This window comes from Semicossyphus pulcher, unplaced genomic scaffold, assembly GCF_022749685.1.
Source record: "Semicossyphus pulcher isolate SPU_LCO1_2020_fin unplaced genomic scaffold, fSemPul1.0.p SCAF_19, whole genome shotgun sequence".
Lineage (NCBI taxonomy): Eukaryota > Metazoa > Chordata > Actinopteri > Labriformes > Labridae > Semicossyphus > Semicossyphus pulcher.
In genome coordinates, this window is record NW_027211692.1 from 8,721,483 (window position 1) to 8,736,364 (window position 14,882).

Here is a 14,882-nt window from a genome sequence, read left to right on the forward strand (position 1 = left end):
ATGGAGAAGTATGAGAAAATCAAAGTTGTCGGAAGAGGAGCTTTCGGGTAAACTTGATTCAGCTACACGTCGTGGCTGTTTTGTGTTACACTTATGTATAGACTTGAAAAATAAGGCGCTGTCATTGTGAAAATTGAGAAAGTTTGAAACCAGTGAGACGTTAGTTTTTTTCCCCAAAATGTAACGGGAAGTGTCCAAGGAGAGCCCTCAAAGGCAGACATGTCTACAAAAGTTTTCAACGTAGTTTCTAAAAAGTAAACATATAAAGGCTAGCTGTGTCACATCCTTATGCTGAAGACACAGTGCGTATTTCTAAACCAACTGTAGGTTTTGTCAGCTATACAGTTTGCTTCGATTTTGGCTATTTTAGCTAGGCTACGTATAGGTAACGTTAACTTTTTAAGATAGTTAATATAGTCATCTGAGCTATTGCATTAATGTCACCTTTAATTACTAGTTCACATTTGTGGGGCAAAGTTATTGGTTCAACAGCAAGTTAACGGAAGATGTCTGAAAAATTAGACATCAACTGGATTTTTCTGTATTAAACTTCTTTGCTTTAACAAAAACAAAACCATTTGAGCAGTAAATATTAAGTAGAGATTAAAAGTTGCAATAAAAGTTGTACCAAAACACTACTAGATTGCAGAGTTACATTTTGATTAATTGTATCTGCTCTAAATGTGGAGTGATTGTTTTTTAAAAAGCATAGTCAAGGAGGGAAACACATCAACACAAAATAAGCAAATGAATGCACCATGTTTGCATTATTTTTCCTTTAAAACCTACAGTTTCTGGATTTGTTATGTGCAACATTGAAATAAAGCACAGTAGTTCTTTAAAGTCATACAACAATGAATGCAAATGCTCCTACATAAGGAATTAAGTACTGTTACACCAGTGATTCCCAGTCATATTCCTCAAATATTACAGAATGCTACTAAACTACTTTTAATGCTCAGTGACACCGGAACAACAAATGTAAACCACCAAGAATTGTTGTGGTATATTGTTATAGCAATATATATATATTTATTCAGATTTTTCTTTCTTTTTTCACTCCTGTCAGGATTGTCCACCTGTGCCGCAGGCGCAGCGATGGGGCCTTTGTCATCCTGAAAGAGATCCCAGTGGAGCAGATGTCACGAGACGAACGCCTGGCAGCTCAGAACGAGTGTCAGGTCCTGAAACTGCTCAACCATCCAAATATCATCGAGTACTATGAGAACTTTCTGGAAGACAAGGCTCTCATGATTGCTATGGAGTATGCTCCAGGTAAGCCCACTGTAATATCTTATTACATGACCCCCTTTTGTTCATTGTCTAATGGTTCACTTTTCCCAGGCTTTAGCGCTGTAGGGCTCCATACCTTTTCTGGTTCTCATGTCAAGCCCAGGAATAACGTCTGATATCAGTCTGCTAGGTGATGTTATGAAGGGGGCAAATGAATCGGGTAACTTTTCTGTTTCTGGGTGTAGGTTTTCGTTTTAGTTACATTTCTGTCCTCAAAAAGGAATTGCTAACTTAAATTAGATAATTGAACTCTTTTTTTTTAAAAGAGGCATCCAAGTTGGCAGTTTTGTAGCATCTTTTTCAAACTTGGAGTCCACCACTCTCAATATTTCACTGCTGTAACACAAGCTCTTGCTGTGTTCTTCTTGAAGCCTGTAAACTCCATTGTCGGTATCATCTGTATGGTTTATTCTATTATCTTTGTTTTCTGCACACAGGTGGAACCTTGGCTGACTACATACAGAAGCGCTGTAACTCTCTGCTGGACGAGGACACCATCCTTCACTTCTTTGTACAGATCTTGCTTGCGCTGTATCACGTCCACAACAAACTTATCTTGCACAGAGACCTTAAGACGCAGAACATTCTTCTCGACAAGCACCAGATGATTGTGAAGATTGGTGATTTTGGCATCTCCAAAATCCTTGTCAGCAAGAGCAAAGCCTACACGGTGAGTTGATTTATCTTCTGTCTGAGCTGTAATTACTTCAGTGACATACATTTCCTGACATGTTGAATCCTAATATGTGCAAATGACTGCACCTTCTTATTTTACACTCTGCAGGTGGTCGGGACTCCATGCTACATCTCCCCAGAGCTGTGTGAGGGAAAGCCGTACAACCAGAAGAGTGACATCTGGGCTTTGGGCTGTGTGCTGTATGAGCTGGCCAGCCTGAAGAGGGCCTTCGAGGCTGCTGTACATAAAGATTTTTGCTACAAATTTCCCTTGCTTGCTTGCATTTAGTGATTAAAATAAGTAGTTTGTGTTAAGGTGGCTGCACACTGCCCAGACGATGCCCAACTCACCTCGACACCTCTAAAGTTGGCAGTTGCTGGTTGCAGTCTTTAGAATGTTCCGAAAACCAACTGCCAGCTCCACACTGGCCAGACACTAGCTGACAGGACAGACTTCTGTTGCCTTCTTTTTCTTATTTAAGTTTTTGCTTTATTTCACATTGATGAAAGTCGTGCGTACTGATGTTCCGCACGAGGTGCACACTGACCCGACAGTTGGTGTTGGTTGGTGTATGAAGACGGCAGAAAGCAGATTGCTTCGGCTTTTGATTTTTAACACAGACAAATTATTCACCAAATTGTAAACACTTTTTTATTTCACACTAGCAAATGTGTGAAAAACTCATTCCTTTGGCAGTGAACAAAGGGTAATTTTTAGATTTTTACTACGCATTATATGATTTATCTTTACTTGTGCTCTCTAGAATCTACCTGCCCTCGTTCTGAAGATCATGAGTGGAACGTTTGCTCCAATCTCAGACCGTTACAGCCCTGAACTGCGACAGCTCATCCTCCACATGCTCAATCTGGATCCATCCAAACGGCCTCAGCTCAACGAAATAATGGCTCTTCCCATATGCATCCGACCTTTGCTTAACCTGTACACGGATATAGGCAATGTCAAAATGCGCAGGTAGCTAATGCATGACTGTGTATAGAAAGACACACGTGTGAGTTTTATGAATTATAAAAAATGTGTCTTTTTCCAGGATTGAGAAACCACTGTCTACTGTGCAGACTGGTCCTCAAGGTCGACCAGGAGGGAGAGTTCCTGGCGGCAGGTCCAGAGGTAAGGCACATAACTCCATTATTTGACAACAACAAATAGCTGTATGTTATTTATGTGTGTATGTTATTTTTACTGTTATGTTTTGGGCTGAAACAGATGGATCAGTTGGTTTGGGATCAGGGAAGGTGCACTCCCTCCCGCTGTCCTCGGTGTATACGTGGGGAAGTGGAATCTCAGCGCCTCTCCGCTTGCCGATGCTGAACACCGAGGTGCTTCAAGTGTCTCTGGGCCGCACTCAGAGGATGGGCGTGACCAAGTCTGGCCGTCTCATTACATGGGAGGTAGTGAAACTGAAACCCGAATGTTTATTTTAAATATATTAAAACACAAACAAAGTTGTTTTTTAGTAATGCATTTTAGAGGAAAATACGCCCTGTGACTTTGACAGCTGTGATCTAAATGCACTCATGAGAGGAGACAAGTATTGAGAGGTACGTGAATCTTCACCATCAGTCACCCACAGGCCAAACAGATGCCTCCATTCAGCTGAAAGCAACATGTTTTGGGTTGTATTTCCTTTTCCTAAAACAAGGAAACTCCAGAGTGTAGAGTTTAAATGTAGGGTTAAACAAGGCTGGCTGGAGAATATGTGCAGTTAACAAGAAAATAACTGCTTAAAAGCACTGACTCTCACAGATTGATGGGTTCTTAAGGGCGTCTCTGAGGGCGGATTTGTCCTTTAACTTCTTTAATTACTTACATTAGCAAGGAAATAGTTACATTCTCTCTCTGTTGCCCCCACTGAGGATTACCTCTTTGCTTCAACACAGACTAATAATCATTTATCCTCACAGGCTCCATCAGTGGGTTCTGGTGAGGCCAGTCTGCCCGGTGTGGTGGAGCAGATGCAGCCTCAGTTCATTTCACGTTTCCTGGAGGGTCAGTCTGGAGTCACCATCAAGTCTGTGGCCTGTGGCGATCTCTTCACCACTTGCATGACAGGTTGGTTTGCTGTTCTGCTTTGTGTAACCAATCAGAGATCCATGCCCAGTCAGCCTCGTAGGGCGCTGTGCTAACGGAAATCAATGTTTATATGCCCTCACACACTCGCATAGATGGCTGTGAAACACTGCGACAGCATTTGAATGTACAGATGAAAGTGTGGATACGGTCAGCTCTTTTTCCAGACTTGATCAGATAGAGTGGATGTAAAATAAACCTCTGCATGCTCGCCCAGCAGTTTGGAAGTAATTCAAACTGTGCTGCTGTGTTAGTCGGTGTGCTGCAGAGGCTGTTGTCAGATAACGCAGGATTAAAGACACTTCCTCTCAGCCCAATTATCCCTCTTTCATCACTTTTCTCTGTCGCGCCTCCTAAATATGGATTACAAGCATTTTGTTGATCCATATAAGAAAACACCAACACTCATCAAGTAATGGCTTTTAATCTCTTCCTTTTATGTTCACTTTGCAGACAGGGGCATCATCATGACATTTGGAAGTGGGAGCAATGGCTGTCTGGGGCACGGCAACTTCAATGATGTCACACAGGTACATGTCCGCTGTGTACAAGAGTCCTGCTGGTGTTTAAACGTTTTTTTTACTGCATTTTATCTGAATAAGGTTAAAAATGAGAGAAACATCTCGGTAGTGTAAAACAGTTCATGATCAGACAGTTAAACCTGTTTGGAACAGTTTCAACTAAAACTGAACATGAAGTTTGGATTAATAGCAGATCAGCTGTGTTGTACTGCATTAGTCGTGAATGCGCGTTCCTGTTAAACTGGCAACTGAGTTTATATTTGTAGGATTTTTACTCTATGTAAGCACATATTAGCAGATTACTAAATAGTGAAACCTAACCTGTCAACACTTATGTATAATTAGCATGTAGCATACTACTATCCAGTTTGTTTGATACTGATGCAATAGTGGAAAATTAGCAGCAGCCATCTTGGTTGTTTCTGAAAATGCCTTAATGGAGCTTAAAGTTATAATCTCGAACTTCTCAGTTCTGTTCAATTTGTCGGCAACCTATGGCGATAAAAGGCACTTGCCAGGCAACCAGGCATCTATGTTCTGCTCCAATTGTAACTCTTGATTTTCCTCGCTGACGGTCGCTTTCCTTTTTAGACTGTTTGCCTTCATCTGAGCGTCGAATTTGTTTCTTTTTCTTTGGATTTTCACTTATTTTTGAAGTTGTATCTGTAGTCATCGATATTTTCTTTGTTAGTTCAGCCATAGTAGATTACTGTTTACTCGCAACACTTGCAGAGACCGGAAAAGCAGCCGCTTAGCTCCGCCTACCCTCTCTGGCAGACCAACCACTGCTGGCTGATGAAAAACGCGTCACTAATTGGGCGCCACTTGTGATTTTTTCCGCGAAAGTCGCCACAGACACCCAGTCTGTAATACTGCAAATGCAAAGGCTTTCATCAGTGGGCCATAGGCTCAATCCACATTGTGTTACCTCTTTCAGCGATAGATAGTGACTTAACAGAAATGTATTTAAATGAAAATCTTCGAGATCATATCTTTAAATCCACCCCATGCAAGATAAACAGTTGTGATTGGCCCGACCTGAAGGGAACCAGACACAACTACCAGAGCAAATAAAGCATGAGCCCTCAGATTAGTCACACCACCATCTGCTTCTCATTCAACATGTAACATGATTATCTTAATTAATCCAATATAATGTGTATTAATGCATCTATTTATCTTCCAAATTAGTTGTTGTTACTTACTGGAGACTTTTGCTTCATACTGTCTGTGCTTAGGAAGAAGATACTGTGAATATCCCACAGTTCCCTTTCTTTGTCTCGAGTGTTATGAGGTGCATTTTTGTTCAAACTATACCTTGTGAGAAAAAGCCCTGAATCACTGCAATAATATACTTTTCAATAATTGATAACAAAACTTGTAGTCACTATAATTTTTGGCTTTTCAATCTTTATTTGACCGTTGTATAGAGGAAGATAAAGTGCATAGAGAGAGAGAACGATTAGGATGACATGTAACAAAGGTCCATGCCTTGAATCTAACCATGTTGCAGGTACATTTTATACCTCTTTAATATTGATAATGATGGTGACACGTCTTCTTTTCTACTCAGCCCAAGATAGTTGAGGCTCTCCTCGGCTACGAGCTGGTTCAGGTGTCATGCGGTGCTTCCCACGTCCTCGCTGTGACCAATGAAAGAGAAGTATTTGCCTGGGGAAGAGGAGACAATGGTATCGTCACTGAAGCGGTCGTTTCTCAATCTATCTCAGTAGTCATCTTTTGGTGTTTTGTTTGCATGTGACTGATTTATGACCGCAGCATCTCAGCACACATGATTGCACACATTGTCCTTGCTTCTGTTTCCGGTTTCTGTCTGGAAGGCCGCCTCGGGCTCGGCACACAAGACACCCACAACTCTCCTCAGCAGGTGTGTTTACCTGTGGAATTTGAGGCCCAGAGGGTGGTGTGTGGAGTTGACTGCTCCATGATTATCAGCACCCAGCACAGCATTCTGGCATGTGGTAGCAACAGGTAATTGTTCTGTATTCTCCACCTTTAACCTAAGGACATTAGTCTTAGGTTAAAGTAAACACGAGCTAATAACCAGCTGTAAAACATCTCATCTCATGTTTAATGAGGCAAGAGTTTCATCTTTATGAAGGATACTTCTTTAGAGTGATCTCTTATATTATATTTTTGGCTTTTGCCTTTATTGGATAGGACAGCTGTAGAGAGACAGGAAATGTCCACAGTTGATTCCGGTTGTAACTCTTGATTTTCCTTGCTGACGGTCGCTTTCCTTTTTAGACAGTTTGCCTTCATCTGAGCGTCGAGTTTGTTTCTTTGTCTTTGGATTTTCACTTATTTTTGAAGTTGTATCTGTAGTCATCGATCTTTTCTTTGTTTGTTCAGCCATAGTAGATTACTGTTTACACGCAGCGCTTGCAGAGACCGGAAAAGCAGCCGCTTAGCTCCGCCTACCCTCTCTGGCAGACCAACCACTGCTGGCTGATGGAAAACACGTCACTAACTGGGCGCCTAACTTGATTTTTTCCGCGAAAGTCGCCACAGACACCCAGTCTGTAATACTGCAAATGCAAAGGCTTTCATCAGTGGGCCATAGGCTCAATCACCATTGTGTTACCTCTTTCAGCGATAGATAGTGACTTAACAGACATTTATTTACATGAAAATCTTCAAGATAATATCTTTAAGTAATACAAGTGATAGATAAAGTAATAAAAGATTTTAAGGAAACTGTCTGAGCCTCTTAAAGTACGTACCAGTGTGTGCAGTACTAGCAGGTCATTGGTAAAGCAGGGAGAAAGGTCAAGACCAGCCTTTAAAATAAACAGTACAATCTTTAAATGTTTTCTATTCTCTGTTAACATATATAAAGACATGCTTGATGTGGTCACGTTTCTTAGTTCTGGTTAAATGCTATGCTGCACAACCTGTGAGACAGCATTCTCCTAAGATGACAAACACTTTTTTTTCTCATTCTTAATCCCTGTCTGTCTCTCAGAGAGGCTTTGGGCCGGATGTAGAGCTGTAACACAACAGTGTTCATTACAGGTCAGAGTCAAAGCAGCATTGTTCACCTACAGCAGACAAGGAAACAGAGTTGTGACAAACATCAGTGTACAAGGAAGAAGTGATTGGAATTATATAATAAATGTTGTTCTGCAGCTCTGTCATAATTACTTTGATACTTCATGTTGTTGTTGTCAGGTTCAATAAGCTGGGGTTGGATAAGATAACGTCTGGAGAGGAACCAAACCCCTCAAATCAGGTGGAAGAAGTCCTCTCTTACTGTCCTGTCCAATCAGCTCCTCTCAACAGCGAGAAGATTGTTTACATTGACATCGGGACAGCGCATTCTGTTGCTGTTACAGGTAAAATGTTCCCAAAACATCTTTGTAGCAGACTTATATATCTCTGAGTGACTGCGTCCATGATGGTGTGAAATAAGAGAAGGTCACTGTGTCATGACGCACTAGGCAAACTAGTTTTGTAGCTTCTTCAGTAACATGAAGGGAAAGCCTGGACAATGTGTTCCAACATGATGGATGTCTTCAGTGAAACACAAACATTAGTTAAACCTCTGGCATTAAATGTTTTCACTGATATGATTTGACTTCCTCGTCCAGAAAGGGGTCAGTGTTTCACCTTCGGCAGTAACCAGCACGGCCAGATGGGGTGTAGCTCCCGTCGCAGCAGCCGTGTGCCCTACCAGGTGCCCGGGCTGCAGGGCATCACCATGGCTGCCTGCGGAGACGCTTTCACGTTAGCTATTGGATCTGGTGAGTTTAACTCTGTGTGATTGTTCTCTCACTCTAACATGTGCAACAAAGCTTACAGGAGTCAGGGAGAGGTCATCAAGTACAGACTGCACACACACATACACACACAGCTGCAGTCAGACCAAAATCAAGTAATGTAAGAAATGTAAACATTAATTATTTAGAGGGAGCTCGCAAGTGGGCTTTATAAAGCAGTGTACACATTTAATTATATTAACCTCTGCTTCTATCCTGACATCAGCTGTTTCTTCTCTGTTGATATTATTAGTTGACCTTGCAGTCTAAGAAAAGATATGATATTTAAAAAGAATACTTCCTGAATAAGAGAATCTAACCATCTCTCTAAATCTAGCTGTGCCTTGAAGAGCCTGGAGATTTAAAGAGGTCTAATCAGCCAGATTGCGGGATGTATCATCTGTGTGGATATAGAATAGGTGTGCAGAGCCTTGAAAGGTGGTGAGTTTTCTTGTCACTGCATCGTAATGCTGTTTCACACAGGAAACGGATCATGCAAGTGTCATGCTTTTGCATTAAAACGGTTGCTCAAGGGATAAAGAAAGCATTTCTCTTTCACTTTTCTCCCTCACTTTAAAGTTGTCTACAGTTTTGTACAAGGAGGAGTTGCACACGAATACACAGCAGGGATCATCTCAGCTCTGAGTTGAGACAACATTTCTCACATTTCTGTGGTTTAGCTGCTTTGGAAAAATAACAGGACGATTCTGGGACACTGAGGGCGATGCATTTTAATGAGAGTCACTAAATTTCAAACATTCCCTGCGAGCAGCTACGTGACCTCAGAACAGCAGTGTAACTTAACTTAATTCAGCAGTGCAGCTGAAAACAAATCAGATTAAATGTTCTCTGTGATGCATTTTGATGCTTGAAGAGGTTTAAAGTCTATTTTCATGTCAAACTTGAATTAATGAATAAATGTAGAGTCGAAAACATGTCGCTAGTTTTAACATCTTGTGTGGTTTTGGAAACAAATAAGCACAGACAGGCTTAACGCTCAAAACCTTTGGCCTGGGGTCTTCACAGGAAACCACTTTGTAACATAATAACAGCAAAAAGTTGTAAAAATGCAACCAAATGTTTTAAAAGAATTGTTGCATTAGTGTTTAGGATCAGATTTAAGAATTTGAATCTAGATGAATAAGCAACCATTATCTATATATATCATAATTCTCAACTGGTGGGTCGGGACCCAAAAGTGGGTCGAGGAGCTGTTTTCTGTGGGTCACGGAGGTGTGCTTGAAGAAAAGAAAGTTGTGGCAAAAAGTAAATGCTATGCTTTTGTTTTGAAGGATTGTTTTGGGTCTCCTATGACGTGTGTGCAGTAGTAGTGTAATTTATTCACACTCCATGTATACACTTATTCGGTAATCCCAGCTACAGTTACATTCTTGAAACTTGATCAGCCCTAATGTAGCTGCAGTTATGTTGCTCTTTTTAGTTTATTTCTGTTGAAAAAAGGCTGCTAACGGAATACATTGTAGAGGGAATATTTTCCTTTGATGCACTGCTACCTCCTGGTAAATTTGGCTGACTATTATACTGTTGTGTTTTGTGATGTTGACATACTGTGATGTTTCATTCCGCCTCATTTTTTATTAAATAAGTGGTTGAAATTCCAGAAATTTGGGTCGCGATTTGCCATTAAAGAGGTGGTGGTGGGTCCTGAGGCTAGACCATAAGCTGAGAACCACTGATCTATACCACTTATCCTGTTTAGGGTCGCAGGGGGGGCTGAAGCCTGTCCCAGCAGACCCGGAACAGGATTAGACGTATAGATGGATGATGGATACTAAGGCAACCTGTGAGTTGCTAAGAACATGACAGCAGATAGCTCCTGGTATTTTGTAAACCAGGAACTTACGTCGGACATGTGTACAACAACTTTGATTTAAATTCTGTAAAGCATCAGATTAATACAAACATCAAAGAAATGTTTGGTTAAAGCTTTTAAAAATTGCAACCATATTTTAAGTTAGTTTCTGCAATAAAAGGAGATGCCTTCTTGCCAGCCTGTCAGCCATTTTTAAAAATGAAAGTGTTGAACCTGGTAGGTTTGTGTTTTGTTCTTAAAGCAGAGGGTAAAATGGTAAAATGTCACACTGTGCGAGCGATTGGCTCCCTGGGGAGAAAGCCAGCAGTGCCAGTCATGCCTGTAGGTTTCCTTTGTTGAATGAAGTCTTTGTTCAGCTTTGACTTCCTTCAGATTGAGCCATTATTCTGCCACTGCAGGAGAGACGGAGCTGTCAGGGAAAGATTTGTGTGGATTAATGCATCCCGAGGTTTTGAGCTTTGGATTTGGAGAAACCGTGACCGACTTCTTCTCCCGCTTCTCTCCACAGACGGCGACGTGTACACCTGGGGAAAGGGGGCCCGCGGCCGCCTCGGAAGAAAAGAGGAGGACTCTGGGATACCGAAGGCGGTGCAGCTCGACGAGAGTCACCCGTTCACGGCGACATCGGTGGCTTGTTGTCATGGCAACACTCTGCTGGCAGTGAAACGTAATATTTTTGCTTGTTATCGCTTAGTTAACAAACACTTAACAAACACTGTGAGATGCTGTGAGGTGGTGAAATGTGACTGAGAAAGGACTGATGAATCCCCAGATCAAAGACAGGCACAACTTTACAGGCACCTTATTTCAATTAGAAAAAGAAGAAAGAAGAAAACGCTTTCCTTTGAGCTTAAACTTATCTGCAGGCCAAAGTTAATAATTGAATCCATCTTTGCGTCGTGTCTGTTGATTTTACTCTGAACTTACGACAAAGACCTTTTGCTGAGAGGAAGGCGAAACCGCTATGTGTACCTCTTTCAGCCAACAATGACCCTATACTCTGGTGAAAATTGAAGAACAGTGAAGGTGGGATTACAGCGTCCCTCTTCACTCCAAATTGAAAATAGCTGCAGATTTAGAGAAGATTAAACTGCATCACAGTTTAATAAATAACAGAAATGTTGGTAATCCTCGCTACAAGCCTCAGGGCTGCTGTGTGTTGGACCTGAACCATAAGACAAGGACGTGAACTCACAGAGGTCGTTAACAGGGTCTATGTAATAACCAGTTCTGTGATAATGATGAGACAAGACCAACAGCTGATAAGCATATTACTACACCTTTAAAGAACAGTCCAGATGGCAGTGTTGGTATTTGTTTTCCTGTACAGTTTATAAACTTATTATCACAATTACAGGATCAGAAAACAGTAAATATCTCTTTAATATATCGTATATAACTTTAAACCCACAAACATCATGACTTTATTACAGGATTAAATGTATACAGTGCCATTAATGGACAGGGAAGGAAAGAACCAACTAACTCTTAAAGGGGACATATTTTAGCTATGCAATCAATTTTCTATTATGCTAATGTGTTTCTGAATCACGTTGGTAAAGTTTGTTTTGTTTTAAAAATTGTATACATATTTTAATTTCATTATTTTTCGGCACCTCTTCTTCCTCCTGAAACGAACAAGCTGTTTCGCCATTCAAAGGTCAGAGCTTAGACACGGTTGGCTGACAGTATTTGGAGTGACCGCGTAGCACCTCCCTCACGTGGGGGAGCGGACGCACTGCACTGTCACTCCAAAGTTGAAGAAAACATGGCTGTTCTAGGATCAGTTATTCTGCCTTATTTGTACGAGCCAGAATCACCAGGAGGTATCAGAATGGTAAATTGAAGTCTTGACAACGACTCGACTACAAGCTAGTGCAAGAAGGCAGCCTGAGGTAAATGACGGTGAATGACGATTTGTCGATTTCAGTGAAAGCAATGTTCTACGTAGAAACCTGCAGCTGTTCTGAGTGGCCCATTTCAGAGGCGACCTTTTTAAACGTGTCATTCTGGAATTATGCAGTTTTCACTTTGAACAATATACACCCAAATATGTGAAACCCATGCAGAGTATGAAGATATCCAATTAAAAGATGTGGCCCCTTTAAGAGCTTCTGTTTTAGTCCTCCTCTGAAGCTTATGAACCAACAACATCACAGTCAGGTGTTTGAGGCAAAGCTCTTTAACACCAGTTTACCTGTGAGGCCTTCCTCCTACACGTTCACTGTGTTTTATCTCTAGAAAGATTCAGGTGTTACTGCACAGGCAGAAACAGGGTTTCATATTGATGGCAGAAGATTACATGCTTGAATTGATATCTATTCATCATCAGCTGATATTGGCCTCATTATTGGCAAATTGATTTATCGGTTACGAAAAGAGAAGTCATGTGGAGTGACACGACACGTGTGGAGATTAATATACTGATTATATTCAGTTTAACAAATGTCTGTAAAAAGTAAAAAGCCCCAAATAGAATCTTTAAATTTCTTGTTTTATTCGACCATTAGTCCACAAGCAGAAGATATTTGGTGAACGCTCATATATGATGAAGAAATGCAGCATTTGAAAAGATTAAACCTGCAGATTTTTGGTATCAGTTATCAAAATAGTATTTCAGCTCTACTGAGGTTTTAATCTCTCGTTTCAGCCTTGCTTGAGGAGCCTGTCCCGAGATGATTCAGCCCTGAAAACAAACCCTCTCAGCGTTCGTCATGAAGTCCGGCGGTGGCGTGAGAAAAAGACAGCTTCCTCTGAATGTCTCCTGCCAGAAGCCCGTCTGTGCCGCAGATCAAAGATTCCCTTTCACACTGCAGCTGCGGCCTCACATTTTCACCCACTCTTCCTCTTTAGCGAGTGTTTTTCTCTCCTCCAGACATGAAGGTTTGTTTCATTCAGTGGTTTGATATCACGCAAAGCACAGAAAAGGCCAAAACCTGCTTGTTGCAGCAGGTGTATCTCACAACAGGTGAGTTAAAGGACTGTTGTTACTGAGGCTGGATTGCAGGAAGTCATCATTAGGCAGCTTTCATGTTGGGAGCCTTTGTCCTCTCTCTCGTGCAGGCTTAGCATGATAAAGGCCAGAAAAAGTCAAACTGGTTTGAGCTCCGCTAAGCCGCTGATGAATGAGAAGATACAAAGCACAGAGAGGAAAAACAATGAAGGCCACTTGAGAGTTTAGCAAGTCATCAGTCAAGTGAAGCAAACATGTTAATCTTGATCACATCGTCAGTGGTCACATTGTGCTTTATTGGATTAGACCTCAAATACATTTGTAACTCTGCAGCAGAGTTCAAACCTCATAAAGATGTGTTGTTTAGAGCTCGACTGAACAATGTTTTTAAGACTTAATGAGCGTGTTTGTGTCTGAAATCACTCGCTCGTTTGCTCTTTGGCGGCTCCCTTCATGTATTGTAGACACTCGGTTGTTTACTCTTAAAGGGAGCAGTAAATCAGAATGTATTTTGTATGAATCATCTAGACTGACATCTAATAAATGTGACAAATTGTATTATGGGATTGTTCGGAGAAAGCGTGTGTACACAAGGCGTAGGTTTCTTTCAACATTTGGTGGTAGGGTGGGGTCAAAGTGTTTGACATATAAGCGATTAATCAAAATATAAGTCTCTTATTGAGGTAGAAAAATGCATGTGGGCTAAATATATCCTTTGTTCCCCCCCTCCCCTTAAATCTACACCTATGGTACAAAACATGGACGCTTTTATTTTTGTTCCATTGTACAAATCTTTGAATGCTCTATTTATAGCACAGATAATGGTCGACACAAAAATGAGTCATTTCAGACACAGCATTTGTTTTTGTTTTGTTTTTAAGATTCAGTGTTGTAACTCACTAAAATGTGTATTATATTTAATATTAGATGTCATGTATGATATGTAATTATTATGTTTTGTGTAACTGTATTCATATGATGACCTCAAACTGTTGAGGACAGAAAACTACCAAAGTTACGGGAGATGAACTCACAACTTCTACTGTGGTAAAAATACTAATAGAACATTGTAGAAATACTCTGTTATAAGTATCAAGTACTTGCAAGTTCTGCCAATCCAGCACTCATTCATATTATATATCACTGCATTATAACCATAGATGCATCAATGTGTCATTTAGAGGGTTTTCTGGGCAGCTTAAACTATAAGAATACACCATGATGTTTTGCTCTGTTATATGATGTATTGATAATTCACATCTAAATGTGCAATATGAATTGTAACTGAAGCAGCAATAAATATCGTGAAGTATAAAGTGAAATGTTTCCCTCTTAAAGGTTAACGAGACAGAAGGATTCATCACCATCTGATGCTCAATCTGCAATTTGGTGCTTCAGTATTTATACTTAGCCCCTTGCTATGACTGCCAAGGATGAAATCTTGTTAATTTGATTGTGTTTTGTATATTGTTATATTTACGATCATGTTCTTAGGCTTTCATTGTGTCATGTTTAACCATTGCTGACACTAACAGGTGTCAGAAATGAACATTTTGAAAAGCATGAAACTTGCGTCCTATAAAACAACCTGTAATAAATCTGGTGTTATAAGAGGAGATAGTGTTCATTTTATGCTTATCTTACGCTCTGTAGACTGAGTATCTGAGATATGTAACCTGCTTTCATTCAACTTACCAAAGACATTAAAATGTAGGTTACAATTCTAAGGGGACGTGAT

At 40.7% G+C, this 14,882-nt stretch overlaps 1 protein-coding gene across 1 annotated transcript; it reads left to right on the top strand.

Moving 5' to 3' along the window:
• Window positions 1–14,796, top strand: nek8 (NIMA-related kinase 8). The gene is made up of 15 exons (XM_069668749.1): window positions 1–47; window positions 1,070–1,275; window positions 1,731–1,963; window positions 2,078–2,209; window positions 2,733–2,941; window positions 3,018–3,097; window positions 3,194–3,378; window positions 3,892–4,039; window positions 4,511–4,587; window positions 6,152–6,269; window positions 6,420–6,570; window positions 7,771–7,934; window positions 8,190–8,342; window positions 10,700–10,858; window positions 12,842–14,796. The coding sequence occupies exons 1-15, from the start codon at window positions 1–3 to the stop codon at window positions 12,868–12,870; spliced, it is 2,091 nt and encodes a 696-aa protein (XP_069524850.1). The 3' UTR covers window positions 12,871–14,796.
• Window positions 14,797–14,882: the final 86 nt, after the last annotated feature.

Bases quoted from the DNA above. Each gene is read 5' to 3' on its own strand.
- nek8 (XM_069668749.1), top strand. From the start codon at position 1: ATGGAGAAGTATGAGAAAATCAAAGTTGTCGGAAGAGGAGCTTTCGG. The intron at 1,276-1,730 runs GTAAGCCCACTG...TTCTGCACACAG, and splicing joins TGCTATGGAGTATGCTCCAG to GTGGAACCTTGGCTGACTAC. The intron at 7,935-8,189 runs GTAAAATGTTCC...TTCCTCGTCCAG, and splicing joins GCATTCTGTTGCTGTTACAG to AAAGGGGTCAGTGTTTCACC.